General features: G+C 36.8%; 1 protein-coding gene across 3 annotated transcripts in view; it reads right to left on the minus strand.

Annotated features, from left to right (window-relative positions):
* The window catches only part of LOC149084301 (BOS complex subunit NOMO3), a 160,325-nt gene extending 145,750 nt beyond the window's left edge, over positions 1–14,575 (minus strand). For all 3 annotated transcript variants that reach the window (XM_089234667.1, XM_089234666.1, XM_089234668.1), the window contains exon 1: positions 14,353–14,575. In XM_089234667.1, coding sequence (XP_089090793.1) covers positions 14,353–14,510 — 158 coding nt within the window. In that variant the 5' untranslated portion in view covers positions 14,511–14,575. The remainder of the gene's footprint in view (positions 1–14,352) is intronic.
* Between the last annotated feature and the right edge of the window lie 5,550 nt (positions 14,576–20,125).

Below are 20,125 nucleotides of genomic sequence, written 5' to 3' on the forward strand. Positions count from 1 at the left end.
TGATCAAATTTAAAGCAAATTAGATCCTCTCTCAGACACTTATCTTCTGATTCCCTATTCATACTTTGGGTTTCCTGGCAAAATGATTTTATTTTCCTTCCCTGGTTCACCATTCTGATCTGTCGCCTTTAACTGTCACATATTTTAACACCTGAATGTGGAAGCTATGTCAGATTTGTGTTGGAGAAACTTAGAAGTGTGCTTATATGTGTTGTGTGCCCAGCATTGGGCATGTTTTGTGTTCAGTAGGTGGTGCCATCTATCTAGCACCACAACTAGATTCTTTCACAAATGGGGCAAGTACACATTTTGGCACACCCATGTAATGTAGAAGCAGCAGTTTTAAAGGGTGAATTTGGTACCCCCCTATAGTCCAGAGCGCAGGATACTAGGCTTGCCTGCCCCCCCCCCCAGTTGCGGCCCTGCATCTATTCTCCAAACTGGTAATGCGTGCATTTGAAGTTCAATGTATGCATATTTGTATCGTAAGTATGTGTGATACCCGTGGCAACCAGAAGTTTTTTTTCAAAGGAATAGCCAACTCAAAATTTGAAATCTTTAGAAAATCACATTTTTAGCCAATTGCCATTGCGCAATCGCAAGTTCCAAACATGGATTTTCACCAAAAGCAAAATTTGGGGGAGATTATAAGGGGCCTCTTCCTTCCCCCCCCCCCTGATCAAAAATTACAAATATTTTTTTAGAGAATTAAAATATTGGAATAAAATAATTTATTTTATACTATCTGTGAAGAATTTGATTCTGGTGTCCCTCCAAAAGCCGATTTTGCTTACACACCCGTGATTTTCGCGATTCGAAACGGTGTTCACTGCATAGCAGCTAGATGACAAAACTGGATATTCAAGGTTGAGTTTTTACAGATTCAGTTTTTTTCCACGATATCGGGAAGGTTTTACAATTTGAACGGGCGTTCCAATCCTTTAGGATTTAAAAAAAAAAAACGCGCATCCGCAATATTGTAGGAACAAGACGAATTTACGCCGTAGAGACGCGGTCTTTGAATGCCGGCCGATAGCCGCGAAAGTACCGTAATTTCCCGTATACAACCAGAAGGGAGAAAATCTGCAGGGTAATAAAATTCCGAAATTTGAAACTTCTGTACACGGTCCCTCATTCAGGGAAGCAACTAGATATCCCTCATCTTAAGCCGGATTTTCCTAGGAATAAGTTTTTTGCACAGCGTGAACCGAGTTAGACGATTTCGCGCCGGCAGAAACGTGTTACATAATTACGCTACGCGTTTGTGTTTTCCTAGCGTGGCGCATCAGATCAGGGCGGCTATATTATAGTACATGGCCTTGGCATCAGCTACTCTGTCGTCTGCATGCTCCGGTTTGAAGGGAAGCGAAAGAAAACACGAGAGAGAGAAAGTGAAGAGAACATCGGCTAAACGCGTGGCGCACAACGCATTTGACTCCTCCAGAAGCAGTGGGCCAATCACGCCCGACGTAAAGCGCTGTCGTGAGGTGTATTGCGCGCTCTGTAGGAAAACGGTCATGCTGCTTTTCTTATCGGTGAGTGGACGGCGTGTCGCGCTAGGCGAATTACGTTGCGCGCAGTACAGGAAAGCTGCTCCTAGGAAAACCCGGCTTTATTCTTCAACAACCCGCGTCTATATCAATACAGTACAGTGTGCAAAGTAGTAAACCCAGTTTTTCAAGGTCGCGCGATCATGATACAGGGTAAAAAGAAGAAAAAAAGTTGGGGAGGTTTTTCTCTCTACCTTTTTCTTCTTAGAACTAGGAAAGAACGCGTCCCAGAGGACGCGTGAACAAAATTTTTACGCGTCCTTTTCCGAAATTCCGGGCATCTCTGGTTGAAGTTAGCATTTCCATCTACCAGTACTGAAGCTGGTTCATCAATCGGTGCCGAAGCAAGTACTACATTTGCTTTTGAAGTTCTACCATCATACTCACAGATGAGAACTAAAGTACCAAATGTTGCTCTTGCTTGTGGTACAATTGTTGTCTGATCGATCAGCTGCAATTATTGCGAATGATGTGCTGGAAGATGTTAGGTTATTGACGAAAGAGAAGCCAAATATGACAATAGACTGGATAAAAATAAGGCGTGAAAGAGCATCACAGAGAGTTGATAAAAGTGGCAAGATAAAATTCCTAGAATAAAATGTGCGAGGAATATATTTTGATGATCGAAAAGACAAAACATTAGCTAATGTCAAAGGTGGTGATTCTTTCCATAGAAGAACCATATCTGAAGAACACGTAACTATAGTGCAGGAACCCGGATCAATTTATCTCGGTCACATAACTCCAAGAAGCAGTAAAGCAAGGGATATAACGTCATCCAGAGGTGCCATTGGCGCGCAATAACGCGTCAAATACCCGGAATTTCGGAAAAGGACGCATAAAAATTTTGTTCACGTGTCCTCCGGGACGCGTTCTTTCCTAGTTCTAAGAAAAAAAAAAAAAGAGAAAAACTCCCAACTTTTTTCCCCTTTTCTTTTTACCGTGTATCATGATCGTGCGACCTTGACTAACTGGTTTTACTGTTTTGTACACTGTACTGCAGCGGTTCTCAACCTTTTCTGACTCGCGAAGCCCTTTTTAGTGTATAATTTCTATGGCGGAGCCCTGTTTAACTCGGAGCCTTTTTTAGTATATTATTTATATGGCAGTACCCTTTTAGGCCTGGGAAGTGCACACGGATCACCGGTTGAGAACCACTGTTGTGCTATATTGATATGCATGCTGTTTGTTGAAGAATAAGATGAGGGATATCTGGTTGATTCTCCCTGAATGAGGGGCCGTATACAGAAGTTTCAAATTTCGGATTTTTTATTACCCTGCGGATTTTCTCCTTCCGGTTACATACCGGAAATTACGATACTTTCGCGGCTATCGGCCGGCATTCAAAGACCGCGTCTATTCGGCGTGAATTCGTCTTGTTCCTACAATATTGCGAATGCGCTTTTTTTTTTTAAATCGCAAAGGATTGGAACGGCCCTTCAAACTGTAAAACTTTCTCGATATCGTGGGAAAAAAAACCGAATCTGTAACAGCTCGACCTTGAATATCCACAGTTTCGTCACCTAGCTGTTATGCGGTAGTCACCGTTTCGCATCGCTAAAATCATGGGTATGCAGAATCGGCTTTTGGAGGGGCACGGGAATCTAACTTTTCATAGATAGTATAAAAGAAATTATTTTATTCCAATATTTTAATTCTCTACAAAAATATTTTTAATTTTTGATCTCCGGATAGGGAAGGGGGAAGGAGAGGAACAAATTTTGCTTTTGGTGAAAATCCGTGTTTGGAACTTGCAATTGTGCAATGGTAATCGGCTGAATGTTCCTTTGAAAAAAACTTCTGGTTGCCATGGCGATCACACAGACCTACAACACAAATGTGCATACATTAAACTTCAAATGCAAGCATTACCAGTTTGGTGGATAGATGCAGGATTGCAACTGGGAGGGGGGAGGGACAGGCGGGTCTAGTGTCCTGGGCTCTGGACTAGAGGGGGCACCAAATTCACCCTTTATTACTGCTTCATCTACATTACATGGGTGTGCCAAAATGTGTACTTGCCCTGTTTGAGGAAGAATCTAGTTGCGGTGCTAGATAGATGGCACCACCTACGGAACACAAAACACGCTAAATGCTGGGCACACACACATAAGCACACTGTTAAGTTTCTCCGAGACAAATCTGACATAGCTCCCATATTCTGAGTTCCCGTGTCTGAGAGAGAAAAAAAAAATTGATTTTGTTTTAAATTTAATCAGAAGATAGGATTGAAAGTGATAAGATTTTTTTTAACGAAATGTAAAATCAATCAGAAGGGATTATTCTTCATACTTATTGTTAGGACCACGAAAATAAGTTGTACTAAGTGGAAGACCATTATAAATGTGAATGGGAGAAACATTATAAGCGGGATCAAGTGTATATTTGTTTTAGATTTATTACATGTGCGGAATTCCATACATTAAAATAAGTTTTTCCTACTAGTAGACAATGAAAGTAAATGAACCTTTTGATAGAACATGTTTTTAGAAATGCATTTTATACTTGATTCACAGATACCTTCTTACCCGGAACATGACCCACCACTCAGTCTCAACGAAGAAATGTAAGCAGACCTGGGACACGCTGGAAGAAAATTCATAGAGATACCAGTGAATTATGGGGGGAGGGGGCATAATCTTTTTCAAGATAAAATATTTTTGAGAGGGACTCACTTTCACTCAAAAAGGACCCAGATTTTTCAAATAACCAGGGTCCCGGGACCCAGGTAAATTAAGAGTCCAGTGGCATCTCTGCAACTTCAACGGTAAACTGTGTTTTGGTTTAAATAGGTCACTTTCCTCAGAATCGTTGGATATAGATAAGCTCTCAGTGGTTGATGAACTAGTTTCCGCCATTTCTTCTTGAGATGACTTCAAATGGGATACCATTTTATTTTCCTTTGTTCATTGTTTTTCAATTTCTTCGTTGTTAGGACATCTACTCGACCAATGGCCATCTTGCGTGTACTTCTTTGATCTTGCAAGAAATCTCGCTCTAAATTTGGGACCTTTCTCAACTTGTCACACTTGCAGCCTTCAAAATCACATTTGCATGCTGCAATGTTGAACAATTTTCGTGCTTCGCACTGAAAAAATTTCAAGTTCAACTTGAAAGTTTGAGAATCTTTCCTTGCTTTCATATTTTTCTGAAGATTCTTCTATTTACAGTAAAAGTCTTTGAAAATTTTGCATATCCATTGGTGAGAAACCATAGGAATTGAAGCAGTTTTCCAAATAATTTCTATCTTTGGCATGATAATTTCAAGAATGTCTGCAATAGCTGGATCTTTTCATTATTGTTGTGCCTTCGTATTGCGTTGAATCAGCAAATAACAAAGCTTAACATCGCCATAGGTGGGCGAGACCTGAGAATCAAACTCTTTAGGATTTCCTAAAATGTCACAATAACAGATAATTATTTTAGGGAAAAGTTTATCAATTTGGGATCAAATAAAAGAAGTCAGTGGAAATTTATAAACCATTTTGTAAACAACAAAAAAATTAGGAAATTACCCAATTGTGATGATCAAAATAAACTAGCTAACGATTTTAATGATAACTTTATAAATCGAGTAAGGGACACTGAAGTAAACAATCAAACAAATGACTTTGTAAACAACGAAAGTTCTCAACTCAATTCAATTGTTCTTCACGAAATTGACTTGCCACAAACTGAAAGCTTGGTTAACTCAATTAATATTAATAAGCCAGCAGGAAGTGATGGTCTGACACCAAGAATGATTAAAATCATCTATCGTCACCACCCATCACTAATAACCCATCTGATTAATAAATCTCTAGATACTGGAATATTTTATAATGAACTAAAAAAGTCGATTGTTACGCCCATATACAAGAAAGGTAATAAAGATGACATGAACAATTACAGACCAATTTCGATTTTACCTATTATGTCAAAATTATTAGAGAAATGGGTAAAACGACAACTTAATAGTTATTTACACGCCATTGCCTACTACTCACATCATCAATTTGGTTTCAGGGAAAAAAGGAATACTGAAATGGCTATGATTAGATTAATGGATTATATACAAAATAAAATTAATAATAACAAAAAAGTAGCAGCTGTATTTATAGATATCAGTAAAGCGTTTGATACAGTAAACTGGGATATCTTATTGGAAAAACTAAAAAATATTGGAGTAAGAGGGCTCCCACTCGATTGGTTCAGATCTTTTATAACAAATAGGAAACAGACAGTTAAAGTAGGCAATGCGATAAGTCAGGTAAAGGCAATAGATACAGGCGTACCTCAGGGATCGGTTCTTGGCCCAATGCTTTTTTCTATTTACATTAATGAAATTCATAATATCAATATTTCCGGTCAACTTGTTTCATTCGCAGATGATACAGTTCTAGTTTCCTCCGCTGAAACAACTGAAGAACTGATAAAAAATTTGGAAAAAGACATTCATGCAATAAATAAAAGAATTCGAAACCTTCGACTTAGGCTAAATGCTAGCAAAACTAAATGGGTTCTTTTTAATTTAACTAACTTAAGCACACAGACAGATTTAATGAAATTTCATGAATGTAACGACTTTCTTTCAAATACTATGTAACTGTTCATACATTGAAAGAGTACAGCATTATAAATATCTTGGAATCATTATTTCATCTAACCTAAAATGGAAAGATCATACTGATCAAGTTGTTAATAAATTACGAGCAATCACAGCAATGACGTATAAATTAAAGGCTATCATCTCACACCAAAGTTTGAAAGAAGTATTTTTTGCATGGGTGTTCCCACATATTTTATATGGACTACAAGTTTGGGGGGGAACATATAAAAATTCAATCCATACTATTGATAATCTTTATGACTGTTTGCGACGTGACATTATACAAACTAACAGTTCTGCACAAAATAAAGTATCATTGATCCAATTTAATATACGGCAACTTTATCTGTATAAAGTTTTAGTATACATCTATAAGAATCCTGATTGGTATCCCAGAGTGAATATACAAAGAACTATGAGATCACAATATTTATATCAAATACCATTACCTAAAAAAACAATTTTCAAAAAATCAATATGTTTTCTTGCTCCAAGAATATGTAGAGAATTTGATGATATTATTAGACAACAGCAATCATTTTATATGTTTAAAAAGACTATAAAGGATCGTATACTGGAAATAGCAGATATGGAGCAGTTCGTTTCGTTCGATAGTTAATGCAATTGCAAATGATATAAGGAGTAAAATTTGTTTATATTTTTGTTGTGTAAGAAAATATATCTGTATTTCGACATATCAGACTATAGTTTAACTTTTAAGGTAATATAGTTGGTGTGACTTGCCTGCAGCAATTGTAGTAAAATATATCTATGTATGTTGCCAGAAATTCTTTATGTAATGTATCAATACGACCCATGGAAGGTTTCTTATATCCCTTTGGGTCGAAAAGTGTTTGTTTAATTTTTTTTTTTTTTTGTCTGTTTTGTCAATTGTGCTGTTTGTTCAATTAAAAAAAAAAAAAAAACAGCTTCTGGTCGTCATTTTCACTGCTATACACCCTCTCAGTTGAGGGGTAAGATTGCAAATACTGAAAACAAGGGAAAAACATCGAGGGCACTGAACGAATCATGTGTTCAGGTGTTCATGTGTGGCAGGGCCGCCTTAGATCATCATGGGACCCTGGGCCAAATGTTTTTTCCGAGGCCCTACGTGGTAAATTCTAGAAAATTTCAAAAGGATCTCATTTTTGTGAGACCCCTCTTCTCTTGAGGTGCCCAGGCGTTAAGACGGCACTGGTTCACGGGAATAGGAAAGCCTCCTTAGCAGTGTCATGTTACAGAATTCCACAAGTGCTTAAAACTTTAGGGGCAATGAGGAACCTCAAGAACTTTGAATTTGGGGGGGGGGGGGGAGAATTAGGAATGGTATTTCTTCACATAAAGTATAAAGGCATATTTTAAATTCTATTGCAATGGAAATTTCGTAATTTTTTTTTTCCGTTCCACCCTACTGTATACCATACAAATTTTGCCTCTCTTTACTCATTCTAGTCTAATTTTTTGACCATTGATTCCAGAAATTTGCACTCTTGGCCACAGCTTACTTACCCACCCTCCCTTGCACATATGCAACTCTCTCTCCAAATTTCCCTTTTGGTCGCTCACATGCTTTCATACCTTTTTGGTAAATCTTTTAATGGGTCATTCCTCACTTTCTAAGCCATAGTTTTGGTCACTCTCATACTTGCACACTCTCTGTCACTCTTTTAATCAAACACTGGACTAGTTCCTCACTCTCTTGATCAAACACTGGCCTAGTTCCTCACTTTCTAGGTCACTCTTTTGATCAAACACTTTCTAGTTCCTCACTTTCTAGGTCACTCTTTTGGTCATTCATTCTCTTGTTCACTGTTTGGTCTCTCACTAACGTTGCTTATCAAAATCAGTTCCATATTTACACTCTCCAGATAATTCTCTTGGTTACTCTATCACCTGGCTCCTCGCTCTCTATTTTATTCATATATTGTATTTGTACATTTTTTGATCACTTACATGCTTGCAAACTGTCTAGGTAACTATTTTGCATGGCCCATACATCAAGGTTTAAGCTACGGTCATATTTTCTGCAAAATGCTAAAGAAAATCGTAGAATGCAAAAGAAGTAGTAGCAGTTTTTGCAAAAATGCGTACAGGAGGTACGAAACGAGTAGACATCCAACCATCAATCATTAGCATTGTAGTATTTTGCTAAAGCTTTTACCCCCATTTTTGCGAAAGGAATTTTTTATCCAGCTTAAATCCTACCCAACATCCTGCAGTAGGACCCTGGACTAGGATCTTTAGTGGGCCCCCAGACCAGACTTTTTACGGGCTCCTCTATAGTGAATTTATAATGTGTAAAAGCAAAAAAATTTAAGACTCATCCGGATGCCCAGGCAGGAGTCCTGTCAGCCCTACCTTTGGGGGAAGCATGCTTTCATGGTCACATACTGACTTAGTCCCTTGTTTTCTAGGATACTCTTTTGGTTTCTCCCATGCTTTCACATTGTACACTCATCAGCAGTTGGGTATTTACAGGAGGCTTAGCTAGCACCTCCTAGCGATAGATCTATCTCTAGTAGGTGATGGCTTAGAGGGCCCAGGGCTGCAAGTTCGAAGGGGTGGCACATTCTAGGAATGAGTGGCTGAGATGAGAGGAGGGTGGCAAAATTTTATAACCACGGATCCGCCTCTGCCCAGATAGCGAAAGACTAAGTCAGTGAGGGACCTAGAGAGTTTGCAAGCATGTGAATAAGCAAAAGAGTGTGCAAGCACGTGAGTGAGCAATAGTGTGACCTAAAGCATGCGCAAGCATGTGAATGCCCAAAAAAACAGTGACCTAGAGAAGGTGTGAGCATGAGTGACCTAGAGAGTGTGGGAACATGAGTGAGACTTAGAGAGTGTGTGAGTAACCAAAAGAGTACTCAAGCATGTGAGTGACCAAAAGAGTGTAATCAAGCATGTGAGTGCACAAAAGAAGGACTTAGAGACACTGATATATTTATGGGGGGGGGGATAATGATTTATAGCACAGGTTGGCGAATTCAAGGAATGAGTAGTCAATAAAGTAAATTTAAAGTAGAATGAGAAAATGGTGGCAAAATTTGGTTAGCCAACAGGCAGAAAAACCGTAAATACACCCCTGCTCACAAGTAGTCTGGGTCACTCACTGACCTGGTCCCTCTTTTAGTCTTTCACATGCTTTCATACTCTCTAGGTCTTTCTTTCAGTCGCTCATCTGGTCTCTGTTCTCTAGGTAGAGACAGATTTGTGGTTTTGTCACTTTTCGCACATTTTATCTCATTTTCTTGATCACTCGTTCCATAAATTTACTGCCCTTTGAACTTGCGCTGGGCCTATTTACCTTCTCCCCTCTAGTAAATACTCCTCTGCGGTGATTATGCATAATCACCAACTGTCGCGGTTCCTTTGGTAAATTTCATTATATTTCATTTTTTACCAGTTTTTATGCATAACATCCAAGGGTCATGGGAAAATTTGATAAATGCTAAAAAAAATTTAACTTTTACTGATGATAAGGCTAATACAAAGGTGTAGCAGACAAATATGATAAATACTTGAAATTTATCTTTTTTACCGGTGATTACACATGATAAATACTTGAAATTTATCTTTTTTACCGGTGATTACACATGATAAATACTTGAAATTTATCTTTTTTACCGGTGATTACACATGATACCTTATATCAGGGTAGGATGGTAAAATTTATGAAATGGCAGTTTGTTATATTGATGTCCGAGTGCAGAATTCATCCAATAGGAGTTAACTATAGGAGTTATTTTGGGGATGTTCAAAAAAATTCATTAAGTCAGATCCATTATATCCGGTTAAAACTCAGGCTCACAAGTACAGTCATCTAAATCATTGTTTCTCAACCCGAGTCTCTCTTTGGGTAATATATTTTCTCTTAGAACTGTCCTACCCGTCACCCCCCCCCCCATCATCCAAGAGTCGGCGACAGCAATTCTGGCACTTTTCTTGCACACTAACGCGGGTCTTAATCCATTTAGGAGTGTTTATGTGAAGAAAAGGGGAGGGGCATATCCTGAGCCATCCTTGTCATGTTTTAACGAAGACATTAAGGGAGAAGGAAAAACCGTAAAATGCATTCAGAGCTGTTTAGAAGCAGATATACCTCATGTTTTTACGTTCAGAACCGTTTTGGGAAGGATTTTTTCACATATAGGCCTACTTTTACGTGTAGATCCATCGGTCAGTTAAGTGTTCTGGAACTGTGTTGCGCTTGCACGTCACTTAAAAGATCTGTGAAATGTGTACCCGTGGGGGGGTATATGTTTTTTAACAATTTTTGGTTGTCCGGAGGCGCCATAGGGGACTGATGTCTCTTCCTTAATACAAAAACGTCCCTGATCTCACCAATATGTGTTAAGAGGTAGGGGCAGAGATGACGAAATTTGGCTGAAAAGGGAGGGAGAGGGTCAAAAACTGCAATTTTGATGTTTGTGAAAATATAGTAAACTAGCTATAATACCCAGCGCTGCCCGGGTTTTCTTAAATGAGGCTTTTTGGATTACATGATATCTCCCTCTTTCTTTGAGGGATATGAAAACCGTGTGATGACTTCCTGCGCAACTCATGAAAGAAAGAAATCTAGATTTAAAGAAATGTAGAAATGAATATTTTTTTCCCCTTTTTCAAAGGGTGACAGGTATTTTGGTTCCCCCTACCCCTTGAATTTCCAGTTATTCATCTGCCTGTTTCTGATTCAAAAAATGCTTAATTAAAGCTGTGGAATTTCTTCAATGTACTTTGCGGGCCCATGATTAATTTTAAAACATCCTAAACTATATGAATTTATGCAGTTGAATACTAAAAGACAATACGGAGACATTAATTTTCATGCTTGAGAAGTAAATAAAAAGTTGAAATCAATGTTATTGCATGGATATCCAACTCAAAAGCAGGTCCGGCTAATTATTTTATATATAATTTTCTGGGCTTCCCATATTTGTAAGAGAACTCAATATTTCAAAAATCGAGAATTCAATTCAATTTTTTAAATTATCAATAATTTGAAAAACCCCACTAAATTTCTGCATTTCTACAGCAAAATCAGCAATTTCAACACTGATTACTATGAGGATCATCTTTTGCCTGACTTCAAAGTGATTCTGATGTTTGTTCAAAAAAGCCTCATTACTGGGAGGATCAAAAAGCGACAAACCATTATAAAGGCATAAACTATTATACATACACTAGCAGCATATTAAAAAAGAGACAAACCATTGTAAAGGCATATGCATGTCTGAAACGCATTGCTAGAAAACCACGGTAACTGAAGTAAACATTCTGAAAGTGTTGAGGCCCAGGAACCACTGTTGCCCAACAGTTTTTTGTCCATTTTGGGCACTTGCCCCAATCTGACGAATTTTAAGAATAGCCTATTGTTCAAGTTGGGTCCTGTTTGGCATATATGCAAAATTTGATGACGATAGATCTAAAATTGTAGATTTGTATAGAGAACATTATATATATATATATATATATATACACACACAGACAGAAAATTAATTTTATATACTCGTAGATATTATTTTAATTCGCAAATTTTATTTCCTGAGTATATTTTAATCATATCTGTTGGTTTTTTAATCATGAGGAACAGATGCAGTATAATCCAGATCAAAAAGGGTGCCATAAATCGCCAAGGCCGGCATAATAGCGCTGGGTGGCCGTAACTTCTCTCATGCTTCTAGAATCATCCATTTTAGGTGGCACTAATAGCGAGGGCAATTCATTCAAATGGCTAATGGTGTCTTCTCCCTTTGTGTAATATTTGAAATAGTGTCATTTCGTTTTCCAATGCATCATTGTATCGTCACTAGAACATTACCTGGATTATAATATAGCATGCTGTCAGGTTGTATTTTTCCGATATACAGTAAAACCTTGATAAGTTGTCACATTATGTCATCAAAAAATTATGTTGTCAGTTTAATATGCAATACTGTGAAAATCATAAATTTAAAGTAATATAACATTTTTTAAAATATGAATTAAATTTACAATATTAATAAAATTTATGGATTGCAAAAGAAAAAATATACATTTTTACGTTTCTTTGAGCTCTTATTACTTAACTTAATATGGTAAAATAAACTGGTACATTTTGATTTATACTAATTTTTAATTCAGATTAATCCCACTTTTCACTTGAGGGGGCCTTGGGTAGGGAAAAGCATACATTAGAACAGCGGTTCTCTCAACCTTTTTTGACTCGCGGAACCCTTTCAAGTTAAAAATTCTATGGCAGAGACCCATAGGCCAACTTTTTAATTATTCATCAAAGTCATTGATTAATTTTTGCTATTTAAAAATATTTATAATTATTTTTTTAAATTTTACTGGTTTTTTTTTTATTTTCCTGAAGCGACCGCAGAGCCCCAGGAGAGTGCACAAGAAGCCCCGAGGGCTCCGCTGAGAACTGGTTAAGAAACGCTGCATTAGAAGACCTCACGTTTGGAAAAAAATGTCTGGTTTTTCAGTAAAGATATTTTGTTTGAATTTGAAGCCCTAAATTAGTGGGACTGATGCAGAAATCAAGTCTAGCTCGAACAGTCCCTTAACACATCAAAAACTTAAGTTGGCAAATGGACTTCCCCAACTAACTTTCGTTCTTTGAACTGTTTCGTTTTTGGTACATAAGGCTTTTATGGTGACTTAAGCATATGGCAATGCTCTTAACCAGCTTTTTTTTTAAAGAAAACCATAAAATTAATCTGTTCCACTCTCTCAAACTTTTCATAGTGACTGATTAACCGAAATTTGCGACGAGTAAACAAGGGTTTAATAACATTGTCGTCTACGAAAGCTAGACGGGACTGAAGAAAAACAATGATTTAACCAGTGATGACTTACTAGGGTGACGACTTAACAAAGTTTTACTGTATTTATTTTTTGTCGCTTTTTTTTTGTCAGGACTTCTGTTTTTAGTTTCGTAAATACCATTTTATTTTAGTTCGTAATTTAAATGAGTCTGGATCCTCATGCAGACTTATGCCCTGATTGGTTTATTATTCCAAAGAGAGTGTGTTTTATTTTCTCACACTGAGAGTATTTATTTATACTATTATATATAATATTTTTGTTGGTTTTCACTATTGTTATGTTTTCTATGATGGAGATTTTTTTTTTTTTTTTTGGCGACTATAACATCTGTGTAGTCCTGGTAACTTTCATCTGGGCCATCGGACATGTTTGGAGCCAAAAAAAAATAGCCAAATATCTGGATTATACAGTATCTGTTCCGATGAATGTAGTCTGTAATCATGTAAAAAACCCACTGCTTTTATGAAAATTTCTTTTGTTGATTTGTAAAATACATTAATAGTTGCTGGGGGGGGGGGTCAATGACTCCACGACAACAATTCCACACAGAATTTTCACGCCAAAGGGTCAATAAATTAATGTTTAAAAATAATGTTTTCTCATCATGTTATATACCTATGGTATTCGAAACCTTATCCAAAAGCATTCAACCCATTGTCTGTAAGAAATAAAAAGTTGTTAATTTTAAGTTGCTAAATACATGTAGAAAATACATGCTATTTCAGAAAAATGAAAAACAAACACCAGAGAATACTGGTTTTTGTAAAACTTTCTTGAAAAAAGTCCATGCAAGAGATAAGTTGGTTTCATTATTTTAAGGGGTAAAACAGCATGAATAATAATGTTTATTTTTTACAGGATATTTGTTTTTGTAACTGAGTGTACCAGGGTTTAAGCTATGGTCGCATTTTCTGCAAAATGTGAAAGAAAATGTTAGAATGCGAAAGTAGTAGCCACTTTCGCAAAAATTTATACAGCAGGTGCGAAACGAGTAGGCATCCAGTCATCAATCATTAGCATTGTAGCATTTTGCTAAAGCTTTTCCCCTCATTTTTGTTTTTTTGCTAACGGAATTTTTTAATCTTGCTTAAACCCTGGAGTGTACAAAATTCATGACTATCATAAAAACAAAAAAACAAAAAATATTACAAAATAAAAGTTAAAATATTAATGAAATATTAAACTTCGAGTCATTGAAGAATGAAACATAATTGGCTACAATTTGAGATCAATTTTGCAATTTTGTTTATTCTTCGAATTTTTTACTCCAAAAATGTGGAATATATATTTTTTGGACATGTGCTGACATCACTAGCATTATGCCTGCCCTCCCCCCACACCCCAATTTCCGCACTGATAAACATTATTTACATCAAGAAATTTCATGGGAAATGCACTCACAGTTTCACCTCAACTCTGGAGTAATTGATGGTGAAATTGGACTTCAAGAAACCTCCACATCCCAGAACCTCTTCCTCTGATGAAGTCCTCACAAAACAGTTCATAGATATAATAGCAATCATCGTGAATATGAGAACGCGTTCTATCATCAGATGCATTTTCGCCACTTTCTTAAATATAAAGTGATTCCTCAAAAGATGGCCATGTAGGAATACAATAATATACAATAATAATTATACAGGGCTTTTGGCTACAATGACCATCTCCTGATCATTATAAACAAATTAACAGACAAAGGGAGAAAGGAGATGCTAAGATCATGACAAAAGCAAAAGCAACATCTAGGAAATTAGAATCCACTCTATAATACAAAATCACAAACTCGAAAAGGGCCTGTTTCTAAGCAACCGAAATTAGTGACGATTTTATGTTACGGAAATGGGTCACGTTTTTGAGTGACGTAAATCGGTTAGGATTTTGGGTCGAGTTTTCATTTAACTCCAGAACAAATCGGGAACCGCTTCACCTGTAATCATGGCCCCCACATGGGGGGGGGGGGGCTGACAGGGCTCCAGCCCTGGGGCCCAGGAGTCAGGGGGCCCGTGGAAAGATCTTTTTGACTTTTTTTCTTTCAGATATGTCCCATAGGAATATAGACAGGACTCTTTAATATCAGTCATATCAATTTGTACTCGTATGGACGGATATCTTGCACTACATACCTTAGATCTCATTGAAATTCTTTTTAACTATACACATGTACAAGTAAACGAAAAAAAAAAAAAAAAACTACGGAAACGACGAAAAGAACATCGTATAAGGCCCCCCCCCCCCCCGGCGCTCATGGCAGTCGTTCTCCTAGGAAGGAAGAAAAGACATTGTGATGGTCATGGCTACTGAGACATCAAGGACGCCAGCATTTTGTGTGTCCTCAGGGCTATAGTCACTAGAATAATCCTTATCTAGTCGTCGAGCGTGTGTAGGGACCTACAGGGCTACGGCGCGACCCCTGCTGTTTCAGTTCGTAGAAGGCTATAACGTCTGGATAGAATGGAAATTGGCGTAAACAGACGTCGTATTCCACAGTGAAATTGCCTTTGGGTGCCGATAAAACAAATAAATCCCCCCCCCCAACATCCTGGAACAGGGGCCCCGTAGGCTGCGCTCTTCAGCGAACCCCCTCTATAAAGTGAACTAATAGTGGGAAAAAATGACAAGAATGGTCCAGGCCCCTGGCCTGAAGCTCCGCCAGCCCCACTCTCGTGGGCGGGTTATGATAGTGAGACAGCGTTTTCCTCCTTAGTGCGACTCTCTGGTGCCAACTGTTATTACTGATACTCATCGAGATTTCTCGTTTAAAGCGTTTTCCCGCAAAAAATTGTATACTGAATCACGTGATTTCGCTCACATCCCCTCTAATAATCCCCTCCCTCTCCCAGTCCGAACAAATCAAGGGGTTTTTCCCCTGCTTCTGAAAAAAAAGGCTACATCAGCCTTTTTTATTCGCTGTACTGTCTTGAGGACACATCTCCCGTCAAAACTTCTATTCACAGACGACATTTGTTGGATCTATTGGACAGAAAAATATTTACGGTTCGCGTCTGCAAAAATACAGTTGTTCGAAATCTTTTAGTGAAATAGTTGAACGAGTTTGCGTACATAAAGGATTAATTTTTTTCCCACGTGGATGAATCCTACGGTTCTAGCCCAAAAGAACGGTAAGCAAAACTAAAAATTTGAATTTTTGTTAAAATTTTTATTTTGAGCACACATTAAGAGTTAACTATAATAAATCTATGTCCGGAGAGTTTGGCCCTGCCTCGAGGCCAGTTGCGATATTTGTTGAATTGTGTTTCATAAAGTTTAAAAACGATTATTTTTAATAGGGCATATCTACAAATGGCAGAGTAACCTCGTTCATACGTCACTCAGTTATACAACTTTCATGTTTATACGACGTTTAACTTCGGTAGCAATTGGTAACAATACATTTTAAATAACAATACAACAAATACATTTTAATGTTAAAATATTTCATTTATTTATTTAACGTAAAACCTCAATTATTCGGCGTTTTCACTTCCACTAGAACTCTGAAAAACGTAATTTATATCCATCAAATGCGCAAAAAAAAATTTTTTATGCAGTGAAAAAGCGTTGCTGCAACAGTTCTAGCATATTGTCACCGCAAAAGACATAAATTTTAGGGTGATTGCTGACGTATACGAAAATTGCCAGTGGGATGGCTGATGACCATTTAGAATGGACACTTAGGTGATTTGTTTATTGCCTCTTTCTGAGAATACGCAGATGTGGAGAGTCCCGAAGAAATGGATTTCAATTGTTTTGACGGCCATATGACCTTTCAGAATTTTTTCTCTCCCTATGTTTTCAACGTTATCCCGAGAGGGTGAGAAAGTCTACTGTAAGCATTTGGGGGGTACAGGTCTGCCGAAAATAGGTACACATGCACAGCAAGTTCTTTCGATCATTTCCTGTAGAACTTTCTTTCGATGTGGTGCTTTGCTTGCTGACAGGGCCGTCTTAAGACCATCATGGGCCTCCGGGCCAATTGATTTTTCTGAGGCCCAACCTAGAGAATTCTCGAAAATTTCAATTACTTCCCATTTTTGTGAAGCCCCCGGGCCGTGCTCGGGTGGGTCCATGCGTTCAGACGGCACTGTTTGCTGTGTCAAATTCGTCGTTCGTAAAGTCGGAAAAACAAAAAACGCTCTCTCTGAAAAAACTAGAAATTTCGGAAGAATTCAACAAGAATTTTAAATTGATAACGAAACCCCAGTAGCACAACGATATAGTACAATATCTGGACCATATCGTTATATATCGAAATGTCAGAGGAATATCAGATGTCATAACTATGATATAGAACGATCTTGTGCTATATGGTGCAAATTATTTATGATGTTAATTGATGAAGTCTTTAATTTTTCAGTCGAATATGTATTTGATTCCATGTGAATAATCTCTACTTAAAAGGACGACAACTTGGGACAATAAATTATTTTAATATAGTTTGAAAAACATAGATCTATATCATGAACCTGACAAAGATCTATATCAGATTCTCGATATAGACCTGATATAGATCTTTCAAAGAAGACATAGTTCTATATCCTCAACATGACATACATCTATATCGTGAACCTGACAAAGATATATATCAGATACACAATATGCTGATATATCAACATATTGTGTCCATTTAAATAAAAATATTGCCTTCAAATAAAAATTTGGAGAAAATTTAAAGTCGAGCGTACAATTTTTTGTTTGAATGGAAATTAAAAACGTTTGAATGAATAATTTTTCATAAGAAATTTTGATTTTAATAGGATTAATTATGTTGATATATAAAAATCATTTCATCAGTTATAATTGAATCCTTATGTTTTACATCGTAGATGTTGGTATTTTAGTAGGGAGCAACAACTTATCCACTGTAACTTTAATTGCCACTTTATAATTGCACATATTTTTTTAAGTTAGAAAAATTTGCTCTTGTTTTTTGTTGTATATGTGTGTTTTTCTTAAAACTATTTATTATTTATTTTTCCACTTTGATGTGTTTTCATTTTTCACCATACTTTGAGAGTTTTAACTTTTTTGTGTTGCATATTTTTGTTATGTTTTATTAGCATAAATTAATAATTTTAAATAAATAGATAATATACTACACAATACATTAATTTGTTTCTTGTGTTATATATAATATCCTTATTTATAATATAATTTTTTCAATTATCTGCCTCAAAATGATAAATATATCTCACTATTTCTCTATTTTGTAATTTTTGTGTGCATACATAAGAAAATGAATAAATTTAATTGAAAACACAAATAAAACAAACCATTACTTGTAAACTAATGTGATAATAACATCCTGTAGTCAGTTCTGTTGTGGTTGGTTGGTAAGCTGCGGAGTTACAGATGGGAAGGGTTCAGAGTACATGGGTTCAAACCCACCCACCTACAGAAAAATACACTTTTTTTTCCTTCTGAAAGGGCGCCATCTATCGTCCAAAATTTGAAGTATTTGAATATATCATATTCACGATATAGATCTATTTATCTCTGACTATGCCTTTTTTAGCCAGAACGATATCGTGACCTGATATAGATCTATATTGGAAACTGAAATTTTACGATATAGATCTATATCTTTGTGCTACTTGGGAAGTTCATCTTGCAAACAGGCCCATCATTTGGAAAATACACTAAAAATGGTATATATATACAAATATATATATGCATACATTGAGTACATGTGTTTCCCCCCCTGGAAAAAGTTGAAATAACGTCCCTGCTTGCAAACCAGTTGAATACGTTCGTTTCAACTTTTTGAAACGATTATAAAGTAGAGAAACAACCAAAGAGCAAGCTCCTGATTGAAAATCATCTACTGCCAAAAAAAAAGTCCAAGATGGAGAAATTTTTGCAAGTCGAGAAGATTTTGTTGCAATTTTGTACCCAATGTCGTGTCCCAAAGGTAATATTCTGTGCTAAATTTTATTTCATTAAATGATTTGAAATGTGATTTAATTTCCTCTCAAGTATGAAATATTTTTTTAGAACAGAATTGGAATGCAATTAAACACATAAAATTTTATAACATTTTATATGTATGAGGGGGGGGGGATAATTTTTTAAAAAGGCTATTATATTCACTTCGACTTATACATAAAACGTTTCATGAAACGTTTTGACTCGCCTCTTGAACGTCGTATAAACGACTGTAACAGAATTGTAAAGTTGCTCAGTTGAATAGATGAAGTGAACATAAATATTTGGATTATTTCAGTTCAATTTTTCAGGCCGGTGCTTCAACCAAGGCAAAGAAGGCAAAGAACCAAGGCTTGAAAATAGTTTTCAAAATTATTACTTTAACTCTTTAATTCACTAAATTTATTTATTCTTTATTCACGCCTGTAGTGAATCGCCTGGCATAACGGAATCGCTTCGTTTTATCAAAAAAACCATTGCATGGAATAACTTCACGTTAGAGCAGGGCGTCTCAAACTTTTTCCACCTGAGGCGCCCTTTCCCCCTATTCAATGCTTATCCGCGAGCTCCACCGGCTCTCCAGAGCTGTTTAACAAAGAATATTTTCGAAAACCTCACACCATGACAAAGGTTGGAGGCGCACAGTTTGAGAACCCGTGCGTTATAGGAATAATCTTTGATGTTCTAAATTGAAGTTAAACGTTTGGATAGAAATTTTGTTTTTGGTAAAACACGTTTCAAACTGGTTCGTCATGTGTAGAGATTCTACAGTAGTTTCATTTGGTGTAGTATGAGTATACTTGCTTGCTTGGTGAACAACGAAACTATAGAGATGTGGTGGATATCTTATCTGAGAGAAACTAGAAACTCTCTAGAGCTGTTAAACAACTCTCCAGGGGGTCTATGACGCTCATGTCGTTATGCCCGCGTTTCAAACGTGTTTGGGGTTTGCGGTGTATTGATTTACGTCACCATCGCTAAAGGTTGATTTTTCTCACATCGTTACTAGCGATTTTCGTTATCGACATCGCTGCGTAAAACGTTAACTAACGAGAACCGGACACCACTCGTTATGTTCGCGTTACGGAAATAAACATGGCCGCTCGCGCGTACATTTTTCGATGAAGGTGAGAGCAACGGAGACAAATTAGTTAGAATTGGAAATTATTCATTCATTATTAATTTATCAAGTTGTTCATTATAATGAATAATAATTCTCTGAATTACGTTACTTAATTTAGTAACATGATTT

This window comes from Pholcus phalangioides, unplaced genomic scaffold, assembly GCF_987345545.1.
Source record: "Pholcus phalangioides strain wild (caught in Gottingen) unplaced genomic scaffold, Ppha-v1.0 ptg000008l_1, whole genome shotgun sequence".
NCBI lineage: Eukaryota > Metazoa > Arthropoda > Arachnida > Araneae > Pholcidae > Pholcus > Pholcus phalangioides.